Genomic DNA, 15210 nt, shown 5'->3' on the forward strand with positions numbered 1-15210 from the left:
CCTGCTGCAGTCGCGCGGTGTACCACTTTCCGGGAAATGTAGTTTTTTCTGTGCAGACAACCGGCAGTGGAGCGCGTTCCAGAGCTGCTCCCAGTTTAGTTCAGTCGCTCGGTCGTGTCCCACTCTTTGCGATCCCATGGACTGCAGCACGCCAGGCTTCCCTGTCCATCACCAACTCCCAGAGCTTGCTCAAACTTATGTCCATCGAGTCGGCGAACCCCATGAACAGTATGAAAAGGCAAAAAGAGCCGCTCTACCTCGACGTGAAATATTTAGGCGTTCCGAAGCCCCGAATCAGACCCTCTTCATAGCGAGCACAGCTCGGGGGGAGCGAGGGATCACTAACGGTGCAGGTGAAAAACCGTGAATCAACGTATTGGAGTGTTTTGGGTTTGTTTTTTTTTTTTCTTTTTTTGGCTGGGCACAGTGTTCAGAGTCCTAACTACTGGACCGCCAAGGAATTCCCCTGGAGCATTTAAATGATAAATCTGCAATGATGGGATTGTTCATCCGAGAGAGGAGTGGCTGAATTGTTTGTATTTCCTTAGTGGTTCTGGTCGTATAGAGATGTGGTCCTGCCTCTACTGGACATTTCACATTGAGAAGAATATTGAATATGGTGGTGGGAGTAACAGGTCAAACTCTACATGGAGTGTTTTTTAGTCAGAAGACACAGAGGTGAAAAAGATGCCTGCAAGAGTGGAGGACTTCCCTGATGGTCCAGTATCTTAGACTTGGTGATCCCAATGCAGGGGACCCGGGGTTCCATCCCTGGTCAGGGAACTAGATCCCACATGCTGTAACTAAGAGGTTGCATGTCCCAAAGAGATCAGAGATCCCGAGTGTCCTAACCAAGACCCGGCACAGCCAAATAAATAATTATTTAGGGGGGAAAAAAGCACCTGCAGTGAGCAAAGAACACGTTTGAGCTCCCCACTAGATAGTCTGGATATTTACTCTTGCTTTCGAATTGTGGTGCTGAGGAGGACTCTTGAGAGTCCCCTGGAGTGCAAGATCAAACCAGTCAATCTTAAAGAAAATCAGCTGTAAATATTCATCAGAAGGACTGATGCTGAAGCTCCAACACTTTGGCCATCTGATCTGAGAGCTAGCTCACTGAAAAAGACCCGGACGCTGGTAAGGACTGAGCGGGCAGTAGGAGAAGCGGGTAACAGAGGATGAGATGGTTGGATGGCATCACTGACTCGGTGGAGATGAATCTGAGCAAACCCTGGGAGATGGTGGAGGACAGGGAGGCCTGGTGTGCTGCAGTCCATGGAGTCACAGAGTCAGACATGACTTAGTAACTGAACAACAGTCAGTTTTTGGTAGATGAAGGGAGGAGCTGCCACCTGAAGGACGTGGCAGGGAGGCTGGAAGAGCACTTCGGCAATTGCTGCAAGCAGAGGTTAGATTTCAGAAGAGTTTGGAGACTGGTTTTTCCTGATACAATCAGAATATGACAACACCATTCAAGTGCTAGTGAATTCATTTGAGAATTGGGTGGCATTGATGTGTAGCAGTACATTTTCTCTTAAAGATGGCAGCATGTTGGATGTCAGTATAAAGAGAGTGGAGTGTGTGATCCACTGGCTTAATTAGTCCTGTTTTACAAAGGGCATTCTCCTGAAAACCTGGGAGTCTAGGGGCCCCTGAGATAAGGGGCAGGTAATGTCAAGGCTATGGTTTTTCCAGTGGTCATGTATGGATGTGAGAGTTGGACTGTGAAGAAAGCTGATCGCCGAAGAATTGATGCTTTTGAACTGTGGTGCTGGAGAAGACTCTTGAGAGTCCCTTGGACTGCAAGGAGATCCAACCAGTCCATTCTAAGGGAGATCAATCCTGGGTGTCCATTGGAAGGACTGATGTTGAAGCTGAAACTCCAATACTTTGACCACATCATGCGACGAGTTGACTCACTGGAAAAGACTCTGAGATTCATGGGGTCGCAAGGATTCGGACACGTCTGAGCGACTGAACTGAACTGAACTGAACTGAATGCACCGTTGGACTGCAAGGAGATCCAAGCAGTCCATCCTAAAGGAGATCAGTCCTGGGTGTTCACTGGAAGGACTGATGTTGAAGCTGAAACTCCAATCCTTTGGCCACCTGATGCGAAGAGCTGCTTCATTTGAAAAGACCCTGATGCTGGGAAAGATTGAGGGCAGGAGGAGAAGGGGACGACAGAGGATGAGATGGTTGGATGGCATCTCATCCAACAATCTCACAATGGACATGGGTTTGGGTGGACTCCGGGAGTTGGTGATAGATGGGGAGGCCTGGCGTGCTGCGGTTCATGGGGTCGCAAAGAGTTGGACACAACGGAGCGACTGAATTGAATGTACCATCAAGGTGGTTATCTGCATAAAGTAATAACTAGTTTTCAGGAAGAATGGTTAAGTCACAATACCTGTGACCCAGGAAGGGCATCAGTTAGGGCTGCTCTTGTGGGAAACAGTTTCTATAAGAAATAAAGATTCTACCCAGTCACACACCAACACATGCAAAGACCTGTGTGGGACTTCCCTGGTGGCCCAGTGGTTAAGAATCCACCTTGCAATGCAGTGGATGCAGGTTCCATCCCTGATCGGGGAACTAAGATCCCACAAGCAGCAGAGCAACTGAGCCTAGAGTCTCTATGCTGCAAGGAAAGATGCAACAAAGATCCTGCAACTAAGACCAGACGCAGCCAAATAGATGTTTTAAAAAGAGACCTGGTACAAAATGATTCAACTTTTATTAAGTATGATAATAAAATGACGCATCTTAGAAGAGAAGAAACAAAAGACAAGTGAAATACCAGAGCCAATGGTGCTCCATGAGCAATCCCAAAGGGATAGGAGTGGACGGGGCTCAGAAAGCCATATGAACAGATGGGGGCAGCACCCTCTGAGAGTGGGCCCGGATCCATGGGTGCTCCAAGACCTGGACCAAGGGCAGCCTCTCCAAGGGTTGGAATCTGAGAAGCTTGGAGATCAGGTCCCGAGCCCCCAAAGACATTGATGGAGGAAACCTTAAATCTACCTGATGAGGGCAGAGAAGGAGAAGTGTGGTTAATTTCCTCGGTCCGTTCAAGGCACTGTCCTCGATCTTAGTAGACCATCACTGTGTGTGCCCCAGGCTCCACAGGCCCACCCATCTCCCCACCCCCTGCCAAACAGTTCCCACATGAATGCCCAGAGTGTGGCCATCCCACCTTGAGGATGCGTCTGTAGGTCTCACTAGTGGAGGCACTCTCAAAGGGTGGATTTCCTACCAGCAACTCGTAGCAGAGCACCCCAATGCACCACAGATCCACCTTCTCATCGTATGTCCTCCCCTCGATCATTTCTGGGGGCAAGTAGTCCAGTGTCCCACACGTGGTCCTTCTCCTAGAGGGTTGCAGAGAAAGGGGCACTAAGCAGAGGCTCAGCACAAAAGAAGCTGTCTGTCCCCAGCTTCCAGGCCCAGGCAGTCCTCTCCCAAGCACAGGAATCGGGAAACACCAAGTGTTAACATGCATCAGAGTTCTGAGAACACAAGTACTGGGACCCATCAATTCCATATTCTGAGGTTCTTTCTACAATTATTTATATTTAGCTCATGATCCAGGAAGTTTTTACAAGGAAGATTTGGAACAAACTGATGGTGCATCAAGAGAGACCAAGGAAATTAGTTATGCTTTTTTTTCTCAAATTTTAAACTTTTTATTTTGTATTGTGGTATAGCCGATTAAAGAATCTGCCTGCAATGCAGGAGACCTGGGTTCACTTCCTGGGTCGGGAAGATCCCCTGGAGAAGGAAATACCAACCTTCACTTCAGAATTCTTGCCTGGAGAATTCCATGGACAAAGGAGCCTGGTGGGTTATAGTCCACGGGGTTGCAAAGAGTCGGACACAGCTGAGTGACTTTCACTCGTAGAGCTGATTAACAATGTAAAGGTGAACATTGAAGGGACTCAACCATATGTATACATGTATGTATGTGCATGTGTGTGTGTGTGTTAAGACACTTCAGTCATGTCCAGCTCTTTGCAACTCCATGGACTGCAGCCTGACAGGCTCCTCTGTCCATGGGATTCTCCAGGCAAGAATACTGGAGTGGGTCACCATGCCCTCCTCCAGAGGATCTTCACGACCCAGGGATGAAACCCACATCTCTTGCATTGGTGGGCAGGTTCTTTACCGCTAGCACCACCTGTGAGGCCCTATATACATGTGTAATTATGCTTTGTTGATAAGAGTAAAATTTGTGGAATTATGGCACAATAATTCTTGATGTATTTACGTGGAAACGTATTGATAAGACTTATATAACAAAAGGTATAGTTGAACCGCATTCTTTCAGTCAACAAATATATATTAGAATATGAATTTATAAAGGCAGTATTTAAATACAAACCCAGTTTGTATCTGGGTCTTATATGTGAGATGAATTAAACTAGATCATTCGGACCTACCTCAGAGAGGGGGTGTGCACAGACCAGCCAAAGTCTGCAATCTTCACTTCACCCATGAGCCCCAGCAGCAGGTTCTCCGGCTTAATATCCCTGTGAATTACCTTCTTTTCATGGCAGTAGATCAGAGCATCTGCCAACTCCTCTATTATCTGTGTGAGCAATGAAAAAGCAGTCTGGAAATGAAGCCGGCCACGAGAAGATGATGATTGCTGCTTGATTCCCCATCTGGAGCCCTCCCAAAATCTCTTGCTTCCTATTTCTAAGTCAGTTCCTCTCATTTATTCAGTGAACTCCCTCAGAGCATTTCATGTTTCTTTCCATAAGGTAATGCATTAGATTCTGTTGCTTACAACCAAAGAATTCAAACTTATATACAGTACTTATTAATATTCTGGGGGTAATTATTAGGGCATCCACCTGGAGGAGGAAATGGAAACTCACTCCAGTATTCTTGCTGGGGAAATCCCTTGGACAGAGGAGTCTGGTGGGGGCTACAGTCCATGGGGTGGTGAAGAATTGGACACCACTGAGCATTAGGGTATCCAAATATGAAGTTGTAGGATGTAAGAGTCACTATATATAATTTAGTGTCACTATATTTAAAGAGTCACTATATATAATTTATAGAATGAAATAAAGAAGCCACGTGGACACTCGTGAAAGCCTCAAGCAATGACCCCCACACCAGTCCATAGTAAACTCCTGAACCTGAGCCCTCCTGCCTCACCGTGGCCGTACGCTCTTCATCAAACGTGTGGCTCCTTTGCAGTGCCTTGTAGAGCTCGCCCTTTGGGGCATACTCTAAAATCAGGTACACCCTGCGCGCATCATGGAAGTAGTTGTACAGGCGCAGGATATTGGGGTGTCTGGAGGACAGAAGGAGTAAGTGTCAAGACTGCTCCTTAGAAGGACAAAAACACAGCTCCCTGAGGCCCAACTCATGATGCTATTATAAGTGACTGGTCACACAGAGGGGCAAATTGTGCTGGGACCAGTATAGGAACCGCTCCGTTTGTGACGGGAAAACGAAGCAGGTGTCAGTATTCGAGTGTCTGATCCGGGGAGCTTTACATGGTATAACTGGAATGAATTGCAGAGGGAAAAAAAATCTTTAAGATGAAAGCAAAGGGCTTATCTGGAGGTAGTACTGGGGGAAACGCTGAGTTCAGATGTCAGAGACGGAACAGGAAAACAGGAAAGAGAAAAAACCGGCACAGGAAACTCATACAGAGACTATCCTTACTGGAGATGGGCCTGGATTTCAACTTCCCTGCGCAGCTGGTGTTCCAGGCCTTCCTTCTCTATCTGGGACTTGAACAGGACTTTCAGGGCCACGATAAAATGGTTTTTCTTCAGGCGAGCCAGGTACACACTCCCAAATTTCCCCTTGCCAAGAGGACGCCCGATTTCAAAATCATCAATTGTGAAACGCCGCCTGACAGGAAAGAAAGCAGAGCGCCTCAGTTTCGGAGGTGGGTGGAGCGTCAGGGGTCCCTCGCGCTCGCCTTCCGCTTTCACTGTTTCCCTCCTGGGGCCCCTTTTCTTTCTTAAGGGCTCAGCCAGGGTGTTGGGTCCCTAACTGTCGGTACCCTAAGGCAACACTTTCACGTGCGGCTTGCTCTTCAACCCTCGGTCCCACTTCCCTTCCTCTTCCGGATAAAAAACAAAGGCGCTCACGCGGTTGGGGCTCTGGGCACCGTTTGACCTGCTGCAGCTACTGAAAAAAGAAAAGAAATGTCCATCCTTTGTTCTGTGCACCTCCTCACCCCCAACAGCCGACCCCAGGCCTGTCTTCTAAACCCCCTCTTTCTCTGTTCCTGGTACATAACCCTTTCACCTGCGGGCTGCATCCCGCCTGCCTTGCTCGCAGTTCCTCGACGGCTCATGACCAGAGACGGTGCGAAGGAGCTCCGCGGGGCGTCCAGGCAGGAGGTAACATTCAGGTTGAGGCTCCTGTAGTCACCACTTGCTCCCTCACAGACTCTGGGAAGCAGCTGCGCAGCAAAGTCGTCTAAGGATCCCATCACCTCTCAGGGACTGAATCGGCGACACTTTCTGTCTACACCGGCTAGGCTCTTTATACTAAGTGCTCTGGCCCCATTGGCCGAGCAGGTAGTTCCTGGTTGACTCCCATTGGTTAAAATTTCTGACGTTTAGGCAGCGTGCTCAATGGAAGAGGCAGAATGAGAGCTTCCGGCTCGGTGACTGGGGGCAGGACTTAGGGCACTGGGCCAATGAGAGGGCCGGGCATGGAGCCAAGAAGGCGGGAAACGCCCCAGAAAGATACAAGTGAAGGGAAAGGGAGCAAGTGGGGAGTGGTGTGCGGAGCTTGTGCTGTTCAGTTCAGTTCAGTCCCTCAGTCGCGTTCGACTCTTTACGACCCCACGGACCGCAGCACACCAGGCCTCCTTGTCCATCACCAACTTCCGGAGCTTGCTCAAACTCACGTCCATCGAGTCAGTGATGCCATCCAACCATCTCACCCTCTGTCGTCCCCTTCTCCTCCTGCCTTCAATCTTTCCCAGCATCAGGGTCTTTTCGAGTCAGTTCTTCTCATCCGGTGGCCTAAGTATTGGAGCTTCCGCTTCAGCATCAGTCCTTCCAATGAATATTAAGGACTGATTTCCTTTAGGATGGACTGGTTGGATCTCCTTGCAGTCCAAGGGATTCTCAAGAGTCTTCTCCAACACCACAGTTCAAAAGCATCAATTCTTCCATGCTCAGCTTTCTTTATAGTCCAACTCTCACATCCATACAAGACTATGGGAAAAACCATAGCTTAGACTAGACGAACCTTTGTTGGCAAAGTAATGTCTCTGCTTTTTAATATGCTATCTAGGTTGGTCATAGTTTTTCTTCCAAGGAGCAAGCGTCTTTTAATTTCACGGCTGCACTCACCATCTGCAGTGATTTTGGAGCTCAAGAAAATAAAGTCTGTCATATGTTCAGGTACTTTCTTTCTATTCCTAGTTTGTGAATTTTTTTTTTTTTATCATGAATTCTGTCAAAGGCTTTTATGATATCAGGGCTTTTATCTTTCATTCTGTTGTCCTTCCATTACAGCAGTAAACTGCATTTGGTCATGGTATATGATGCTTTTGATATGCTACTTAATTTGTTTTGCTAATATTTTGTGCAGGGTTTTTTCATCCTATTCCTAAGAGATATTTCTTTGTAGGTTTTTTGTTTTTTCTTGGCTGCAGTCACTATCTACAGAGATTTTGAAGCCCCCCCAAAATAGTCTCTGTTTCCTTTGTTTCCCCATCTATTAGCCATGAAGTGATGGGACCAGATGCCATGATCTTAGCTTTATGAATGTGAGTTTTAAGCCAACTTTTTCACTCTCCTCTTTCACTTTCATCAAGAGACTCTTTAGTTCTTTGCTTTCTGCCATAAGAGTGGTGTCATCTGTGTATCTGAGGTTATTGATATTTCTCCTGGCAATCTTGATTCCAGCTTGTGCTTCATCCAGCCTGGCATTTTCCATGATGTACTTTACATTAAATAAAGTTAAATTTACATTTAATAAAGTTAAATAAACAGGGTGACAATATTCAGCCTTGACATACTCCTTTCCCAATCTGGAACCAGTCCATTGTTCCTTGTCCAGTTCTGTTACTTCCTGACCTGCATACAGATTTCTCAGGAGGCAGGTCAGGTGGTCTGGTATTCCCATCTCTTTAAGAATTTAAGAATATTCCATGGACTGCATAGTATTTGATTTTGGTTTCCCTTGTGGCTTAGCTGGTGAAGAATCCACCTGCAATGTGGGAGACCTGGGTTCGATCCCAGGGTTAGGAAGATCCCCTGGAGAAGGGAAAGACTACCCACTCTAGTATTCTGGCCTGAAGAATTCCATGGACTGTATAGTATCTGAATGAATGAACATGTATATAAATTTCTGACTGAGTGAGTTAAGAAAGTCAGTGACATAAGGCAGGTGTGTGTGCTAAGTCCTTTCAATCGTGTCCGACTCTTTGCGACCCCATGGACTGTAGCCCACCAGTCTCCTCTGTCCATAGGATTCTCCAGGCAAGAATGCTGGAGTGTGTAACCATTCCTTTCTCCAGGGGATCATCCCTAACCCAGGGATCAAACCTGCATCCCTACGTCTCCAGCAATGGCAGGCTGGTTCTTTACCACTAGTACCACCTGGGAAGCCAAATGGCCAGTGTGACTGACTATAAATCAACTGCAGGAAGCTGCAGGGTGTTGCACAGAAGATCCAGTTCTGGCTCCATGTTGGATCTGTTTCTTTGACTTTAACCTTTGCTTTTAGTTATTTTGGCTTGTTTGCTTTTGTTATCATAATCATACATAATAGCCTGCCTCAGGGAACCCTCCCTTCAGCCTGATTGTTAAACTGAAGTAACTTTATTCAGCTCACAGAGAGACAATCTGACCCAGCCCACCTGTGAATTGTTGCACTAAAGAAGAAATTAACACATCAGGTACTGTTTTGCATGATAAAGGGCCGTTTTACTTTACTTCCTCACCTCCTCTCCCTCTCTGTTTTAGAGAAAGTGAAAGTGAAGTCACTCAGTCGTGTCTGACTCTTTGGGACCCCATGGACTGCAGCCTCCCAGGCTCCTCCATCCATGGGATTCTCCAGGCAAGAATACTGGAGTGGGTTGCCATTTCCTTCTCCAGGGAATCTTCCCGACTCAGGGATTGAACGTGGGTCTCCCGCATTGCAGGCAGATGCTTTACCCTCTAAGCCACCAGGGAAGCCAAGAACCTGACATCCAGACCAAGATAAGATGATTATTTTGAGACATTAGTCTGCCATCCTGTCAGCCAGCTTTCTAAATAAAGTTGTATTCCTTGCCTCAATACCTGTCTTTGATTTTATTGGCCTGTTGTGCAGTGAACAGAATGAGCTGAGACTCAGGGACATGTTATGCTGTTGGCACACAGCAGGACCACGTGCAACTCAAGCTGCGCCAGCTTGAGGGTCCTGTCCTATTCAGGCTGTCAGGCGAGTGTATGCTCCTCGGTTCTGTGTCTCGTCACAACAAAGATTTGGAGTGACGGACATTAAAGCCCCCTTGGCATGTCACAGCTCTAGGATCTTGGACAGACCATGTCATAGCTCTCAGGTCTCGAACGGACCATGTTATAGCTCTTAGACAAATCAGTGTTACAGCTCAGTGTTAACAGCTCTATTTTATTTAGAAGATAGCACAAAAATCCATCTTCAAGGCGTGAGGGCACATTGATCCAAAGACGCGGAGAGAAGAGCACCCCAGCGCGCCGGGAGAGAGAGAGAGAAAGAGGGAGAGGGAGAGAAAGAGAAAGAGCGTTCGCCCGCGGGAGAGAGAGAGAGAGCCCTTTGGCTCCTCTTATTATATGTTTTTTCCTCCCCCCTGGGCCTGCCCTGTGCAAATTGGGCTGAGTCTTGAGTGCTGTTGTACCTGCAGTCCTCACTCCGGTCCTCGGACCTTCCTTTGTTCTGTTTTCGTGGGCTTTTGCCTTCCTTGTCTTTTCAGTTCAGTTCAGTTCAGTCGCTCAGTCGTGTCCGACTCTTTGCGACCCCATGAATCACAGCACGCCAGGCCTCCCTGTCTATCACCAACTCCCGGAGTTCACTCAAACTCAGTTTCAGACTTTATTTTTTTGGGCTCCAAAATCACTGTGGATGCTGATTGCAGCCCTGAAATTAAAAGACGCTTACTCCTTGGAAGGAAAGTTATGACCAACCTAGATAGTATACTAAAAAGCAGAGACATTACTTTGCCAACAAAGGTCCATCTAGTCAAGGCTATGGTTGTGAGAGTTGGTCATGTATGGATGTGAGACTTGGACTGTGAAGAAAGCTGATTGTCGAAGAATTGATGCTTTTGAACTGTGGTGCTGGAGAAGACTCTTGAGAGTCCCTTGGACTGCAAGGAGATCCAACCAGTCCATTCTAAAGGAGATCAATCCTGGGTGTTCATTGGAAAGTCTGATGCTGAAGCTGAAACTCCTTGTCTTTTAGCCACCGCCATTTTGGACTCCTTTTCCCTATTCTACCCCTAACAAGGCCATTCCACAGGGTCCTCGTCAACCACTCACGTGCACGAGGGTCACCACGGTAGAGCCCCCCGACATCTGCTTGTGTGCCGTTCCTCAGTACAGCTGCCTCCCCCAGCCCAGGCCTGCCCAGGCCACTTGGCACGGGGGCGAGGACCCATAGCCGCACCTACTGCTCCCTCTCGTGTACTCACTGCAGCACAGCTGACCCTTAATGAGGGCTGCGGTGGGGCTGACACTCAGCACTGCCAAAAATCCACCCATAGGACCTCCTTGGTGGTCCAGTGGTTAAGACTCCGTGCTTCCACTGCAGGGGGTACAGGATCAATCCCTCGTTGGGGAAGATTCATGTGGCATGTGGTGTGGAGAGACAAAAAAAAAAAAAAGGAAAAAAAATCCACATTTAAGTTACAGTTAGACCTTGGTCTTACTACCAGGGTTCTTGCACGCCTTAATCAATAGAAATGGATGAGTGTTGTAGAAAAAATAGAAAGGAAGTTTTTCCTCCACTAATAATAGAAAAGAAAAGGGAACGGTGAATAGGCTAGAGAAGAAACTTGGACGGGCCTTTCAAAGAGCTCTTGAGGTGCTCTGCTCTATTCTCCCCTCACCGGGGAGAATTAAAGCCATCTTTCTATATCCTCTAAACTCTGCCTCTGCATTTTTCATTTGGCACTGGTAGCCACTACTCTTGCCTGGAAAATCCCATGGACGGAGGAGCCTGGTGGGCTGCAGTCCAAGGGGTGGCAAAGAGGCGGACACGACTGAGCGCCTTTTCACTTTCCACTTTCATGCATTGGAGAAGGAAATGGCAACCCGCTCCAGTGTTCTTGCCTGGAGAATCCCAGGGACGGGGGAGCCTGGTGGGCTGCCGTCTATGGGGTCGCACAGAGTCGGACACGACTGAAGCGACTTAGCAGCAGCAGCAGGCAAAGTCATGGCCTTGGCGATAACAGAGGCCTGCGGAGAAATGCATGCAAGACTCCTGCTGCAGGAGGGAGGAAACAAGTGACAGCTGCCCTGACTCACTCCCTGGAGGGCGAGGGGGGGGGGGGGAGGGGGGGTGCGAGTTGGTCTCTTAAACCACGTGAGGGTAGGGGTGGGCCCAGGGGTGGGAATGGAGATGTGGCGTATGTTGTCTGCCACCCCCTGGGCGGTGCTGTGTGCAGCGCGCATGCCAGTACACTGTTTTTGCTCCCATCACCCTCCTTTTGTTCCCAGCTCATCAGAAACGGCAGTTGAGCTTTTGGTCTTTTTGTATCTTATTGCTGACAATCTGCACATGCAAGCAGTTATTGTTAGCCCTTTATGGTTTCTTTGTATTTTGTTGCTGGAGGAGATGTTTGTCCAGCTAAGTCCTGCAGCAAGGGTCCCAGCCTGTCTTATCAGCATTTGCCATTCCTCTGTATCCTTGCTTCTGCGTCTAGGGAGGGGCTCTACCAACCCAGGGTGGTATAGTACTATAGTACATTGGAAGAAAAATCTGCATATAAGTGGACCTACGCAGTTCAAACCCCTGTTGTTCAAGGCTCAACTCTATTTGTTGGACTCAGTAATTGGTATTCACTTTGGGTCTCAAATAGTAAAATCAGCCCACATATTTGTTTGACATATACAGAAATTTCAAAACAATTGCAACTAAACTCTTTTAGACAGGAAATAGGGTAAATTGTTGGGGAAATACAATTTAAAAAGAAAAAGTCTCCTCCCCATTCAGAAAAGTCTCACTGCAAAAACAGTAAAGAAATAAAAGTTTAAAGGTGTATAAGCATTAGACCAGAATGTGATGCGCATGGCAGATGGTTAAGAGACTTCAAAGAAGAAAACTCACCCCTTCATACAGCCAAATAGACACAATCCATTACCTACGTTTTCAAATAAACAATTAGTCCTATAAAGTTAGGACAGCACCATTTGTTACACATAGTTCATGCTACACCAACCCAGTAATGGGGGTGATTACTTGCTGTTATACTGGCTTTCTATAGGGGAAAACTAACTTCTCATATGACGGGAGGTAGTTTTGCTACTTGGAGCAAATTGGGCTCCTGCCCTCACCCCTGCCCCATCAGAAACTGGGATGTGTGACTGACAGTTGCTCAGTCATGTTTGACTCTTTGTGACCCTCATGGATCTTAGCCTGCCAGTCTCCTCTGTCCATGGAACCCTCTAAGCAAGAATACTGGAGTGAGTTGCCATTCCCTTCTTCAGGGGATCTTCCTGACCCAGGGATCGAATGCAGGTCTCCTGCACTGCAGGCAGATTGTTTACCATCTGAGCCACTGGGACAGAAAGATGCTATCTCCTTTGATGACTTCATTTCATAGAAACGGACCCCTAGGTCTTTGAGAAAGACATTCCTGGGTTGGGAGGGTATTGGGGTGTTTGAGTAAAAGCAAGGCTAGTGTGGCTTAGCCTTAATTTGCAGGGATTAGAATGATATGAGATAAACTTGGAGAGAAAACGGAGGCAAACTGTGTAGAACCTTGTCAGCCATTGTAAGGAGGTTCTCTTATGTTCCTGAACATGTTCTAAAATGTACCTGTGGGGGAACTCCCTGGTGGGCCAGTGAGGTCATTACTGGACCAGTGCTTTCATGGACTCGGTGCTTTCACGGTTGGGGTCTGGGTTCCACCCTTGGTCAGGGAACCAATATTCCACATGGTGTGGCCAAAAAAAAAAAAAAGACTTTACCAGCTGCAAGATCACCTCCGCGTCTTTAGACGGTCTTGCCCGGTAACAGTGATTTCTCTGCTTATGTCTGTGGGTCCCACAGTATCATCAATAGCAGAAAGTTGATGCTAACAGTGTGGCTCACGGTGAAGGGTGCGTTTTGCCTTCTGTGGATCCTGTCCCCGCGGTCAGTCCGGTGGGCGCTGCCTCAGTAAAGGCATCTGTGGACCGGGAAGCTGGGGTGACCTTCCCTTGTTGGTGCGGATGAACACACTGTCACACAGCTCTGCGGGGATGCACAGGGGGAGTCACCTGGGCGCGGTGCTCGGTTCCTCTTGAGTTTTATTCTAGGTGCATTTTCCCTTTGCACATTGCGGTCTCTGTCTTTCTGTGGTGACACCAAGCCTGAAGGTGGTCTTGGGCAGACATGAAAGTCTCCTTTAAAAAGCAAAGTACTGACCTAGATGGGAATCCTGGTAAAGGCTTCCCTGGGGAAGTGCTATTTGATGTGACATGTGAAGGGCAAGCATTCACCCTCCAGGCAAAGTGTAGGGAAGAGCCTAGCAATGAGTGGGGAAACAAAAGGAAACACAAGTCAAGAGCAGAGCAGTGGGATCATGCAAGAGAAAAGGCAGTAACTTAGACACGACCCACACCAAGTAAGGCCCCATCGATGGGCTACGTGAAGGCTTTGGTTTTTCTCTCGAGTTAAGGGAAGTCGTGAAACGACTTAAGGGCATGTGTGTTGGGCAGGTGGCAGTCTAACCTGAGCTGCATCTCTAGATTCATTGTGGAGAATGGACTGGAGAGGAAATACGGGTGAAAAACGACCTCGTTACTAAGCTTAAGCAGAAGTGATAGATGATGTGTTATGGTCTAGGAAGGAAGTGGTGGATTACAGAAGACAAACCTGAGAGGCATTTAAGAGGTGAAATTGGCAACTTGGCATGTGGAGTGTAAGGAAACAAGGGTTACAAGGTTGAGTCAGGGGTTTCTAAGTGCAGAGGCAAAACTAAAAGTGGATCAGAATCAGGAAGAAGTGGGAGCCATTTTAGGAACCTTTAAAAAGTCAAGCGGAGACTGACATCTTCGAAACATTCAAGTGGGGACAGTAATCAGGAATTCAGGTCTAGAGACCCAAGAAGTCAGGACTGGGAAAATAAATTCCAATTTGTTCAAAGTAACAAAGGTCTGTATAATCAAAACTATGTTTTTTCCAGTAGTCATGTATGGATGTGAGAATTGGACCATAAAGAAGGCTGAGCGCCAAGGAATTGATGCTTTCAAACTGTGGTGTTAGAAAACGCTGGAGAGTCCCTTGGACTGTAAGATCAAACCAGTCTATCCTGAAGGAAATCAACTCTGAATATTCATTGAATGGACTGATGATGAAGCTGAAGCTCTAATACTCTGGCCACCTGATGCAGAGCTGACACATTAGAAAAGACCCTGACGCCGGGAAAGACTGAAGGCGGGAGAAGGGGACGACAGAGGATGATAGTCAGATGGCATCACCAACTGAATGGACGTGAGTTTAAGCAGGCTCCTGGGGGATGATGAAGGACAGGGAAGCCTGGCGTGCTGCAGCCCACGGAGTCACAATGAGTTGGACACGACTGAGTGACTAAATGATGACAATGAAGATAAGTGAAGCCAGATGAAGGGTGCGGATGAAGCCTAGGGAGAGACCACAAAGAAAGAAAAGGGACTGTGAAAAGTGTTTAGGAATTTCAAAACTGCATGGGTGGCTAGAAGTGGATGAGTCAGCAAGGAAGAAAAAAAAGAAAAGAGGGAGAAAACCAGGAGAGTGATGATATGGAACTAAAAACCAAGAGTGTATTTCAAGAATGAAGTGGTCAGTGAGATGATTTTCAGTCTCAAGACCAGGGCTTACGTTATATAAACATGGGAGTCACTGCTGATCTTGGCCAGGGTGAAGAAGACAGCAGGACTCTAGGAAGGAGGTTCGCAAAGCAAGGAGGTTTGGGAAATGGAGGGAAAAGAAAATACGAGGGAACGGTGAAGTGCAGTCATCACAAGGAAAGGAAGAGAATCCCAAGGGCACTCCTCAGTTAAAGGGAGAGGG

General features: G+C 47.5%; 1 protein-coding gene across 5 annotated transcripts; it reads right to left on the reverse strand.

Annotated features, from left to right (window-relative positions):
* Positions 1-2687: 2687 nt before the first annotated feature.
* AURKC (aurora kinase C) lies at positions 2688-13262 on the reverse strand. 5 transcript variants are annotated; one of them, XM_055410659.2, is made up of 8 exons: positions 13146-13262; positions 10646-10782; positions 6117-6156; positions 5683-5874; positions 5167-5305; positions 4440-4588; positions 3197-3371; positions 2688-3024 (listed from the first exon to the last, which is right to left on the reverse strand). In XM_055410659.2, the coding sequence occupies exons 2-8, from the start codon at positions 10713-10715 to the stop codon at positions 2854-2856; spliced, it is 936 nt and encodes a 311-aa protein (XP_055266634.1). In that variant the 5' UTR covers positions 10716-10782; positions 13146-13262; the 3' UTR covers positions 2688-2853. The 5 variants fall into 5 exon arrangements, with proteins under 5 accessions (XP_055266634.1, XP_055266635.1, XP_088686528.1 ...); XM_055410660.2 differs by lacking the exon at positions 13146-13262 and having other exon boundaries at positions 6117-6153; positions 10646-13128; XM_055410658.2 differs by lacking the exon at positions 13146-13262 and having other exon boundaries at positions 2689-3024; positions 6117-6153; positions 6277-13127.
* Positions 13263-15210: the final 1948 nt, after the last annotated feature.

The sequence above is a fragment of the Moschus berezovskii genome, chromosome 22 (genome assembly GCF_049115385.1).
Source record: "Moschus berezovskii isolate FMDL1 chromosome 22, NW_MosBer_1.0, whole genome shotgun sequence".
In the NCBI taxonomy this organism is placed as follows: domain Eukaryota; kingdom Metazoa; phylum Chordata; class Mammalia; order Artiodactyla; family Moschidae; genus Moschus; species Moschus berezovskii.

What these genes read in the sequence shown, in the direction of transcription:
- AURKC (XM_088830402.1), bottom strand. Translation starts at nt 6,463, where the DNA reads ATGGGATCCTTAGACGACTTTGCTGCGCAGCTGCTTCCCAGAGTCTGT. An exon ending in GAAATCCAGGCCCATCTCCA is followed by an intron (nt 5,306 to 5,682) that starts GTAAGGATAGTC and finishes TCTGTCCTCCAG; the next exon opens with ACACCCCAATATCCTGCGCC. An exon ending in GTGCACACCCCCTCTCTGAG is followed by an intron (nt 3,372 to 4,439) that starts GTAGGTCCGAAT and finishes GCAACCCTCTAG; the next exon opens with GAGAAGGACCACGTGTGGGA.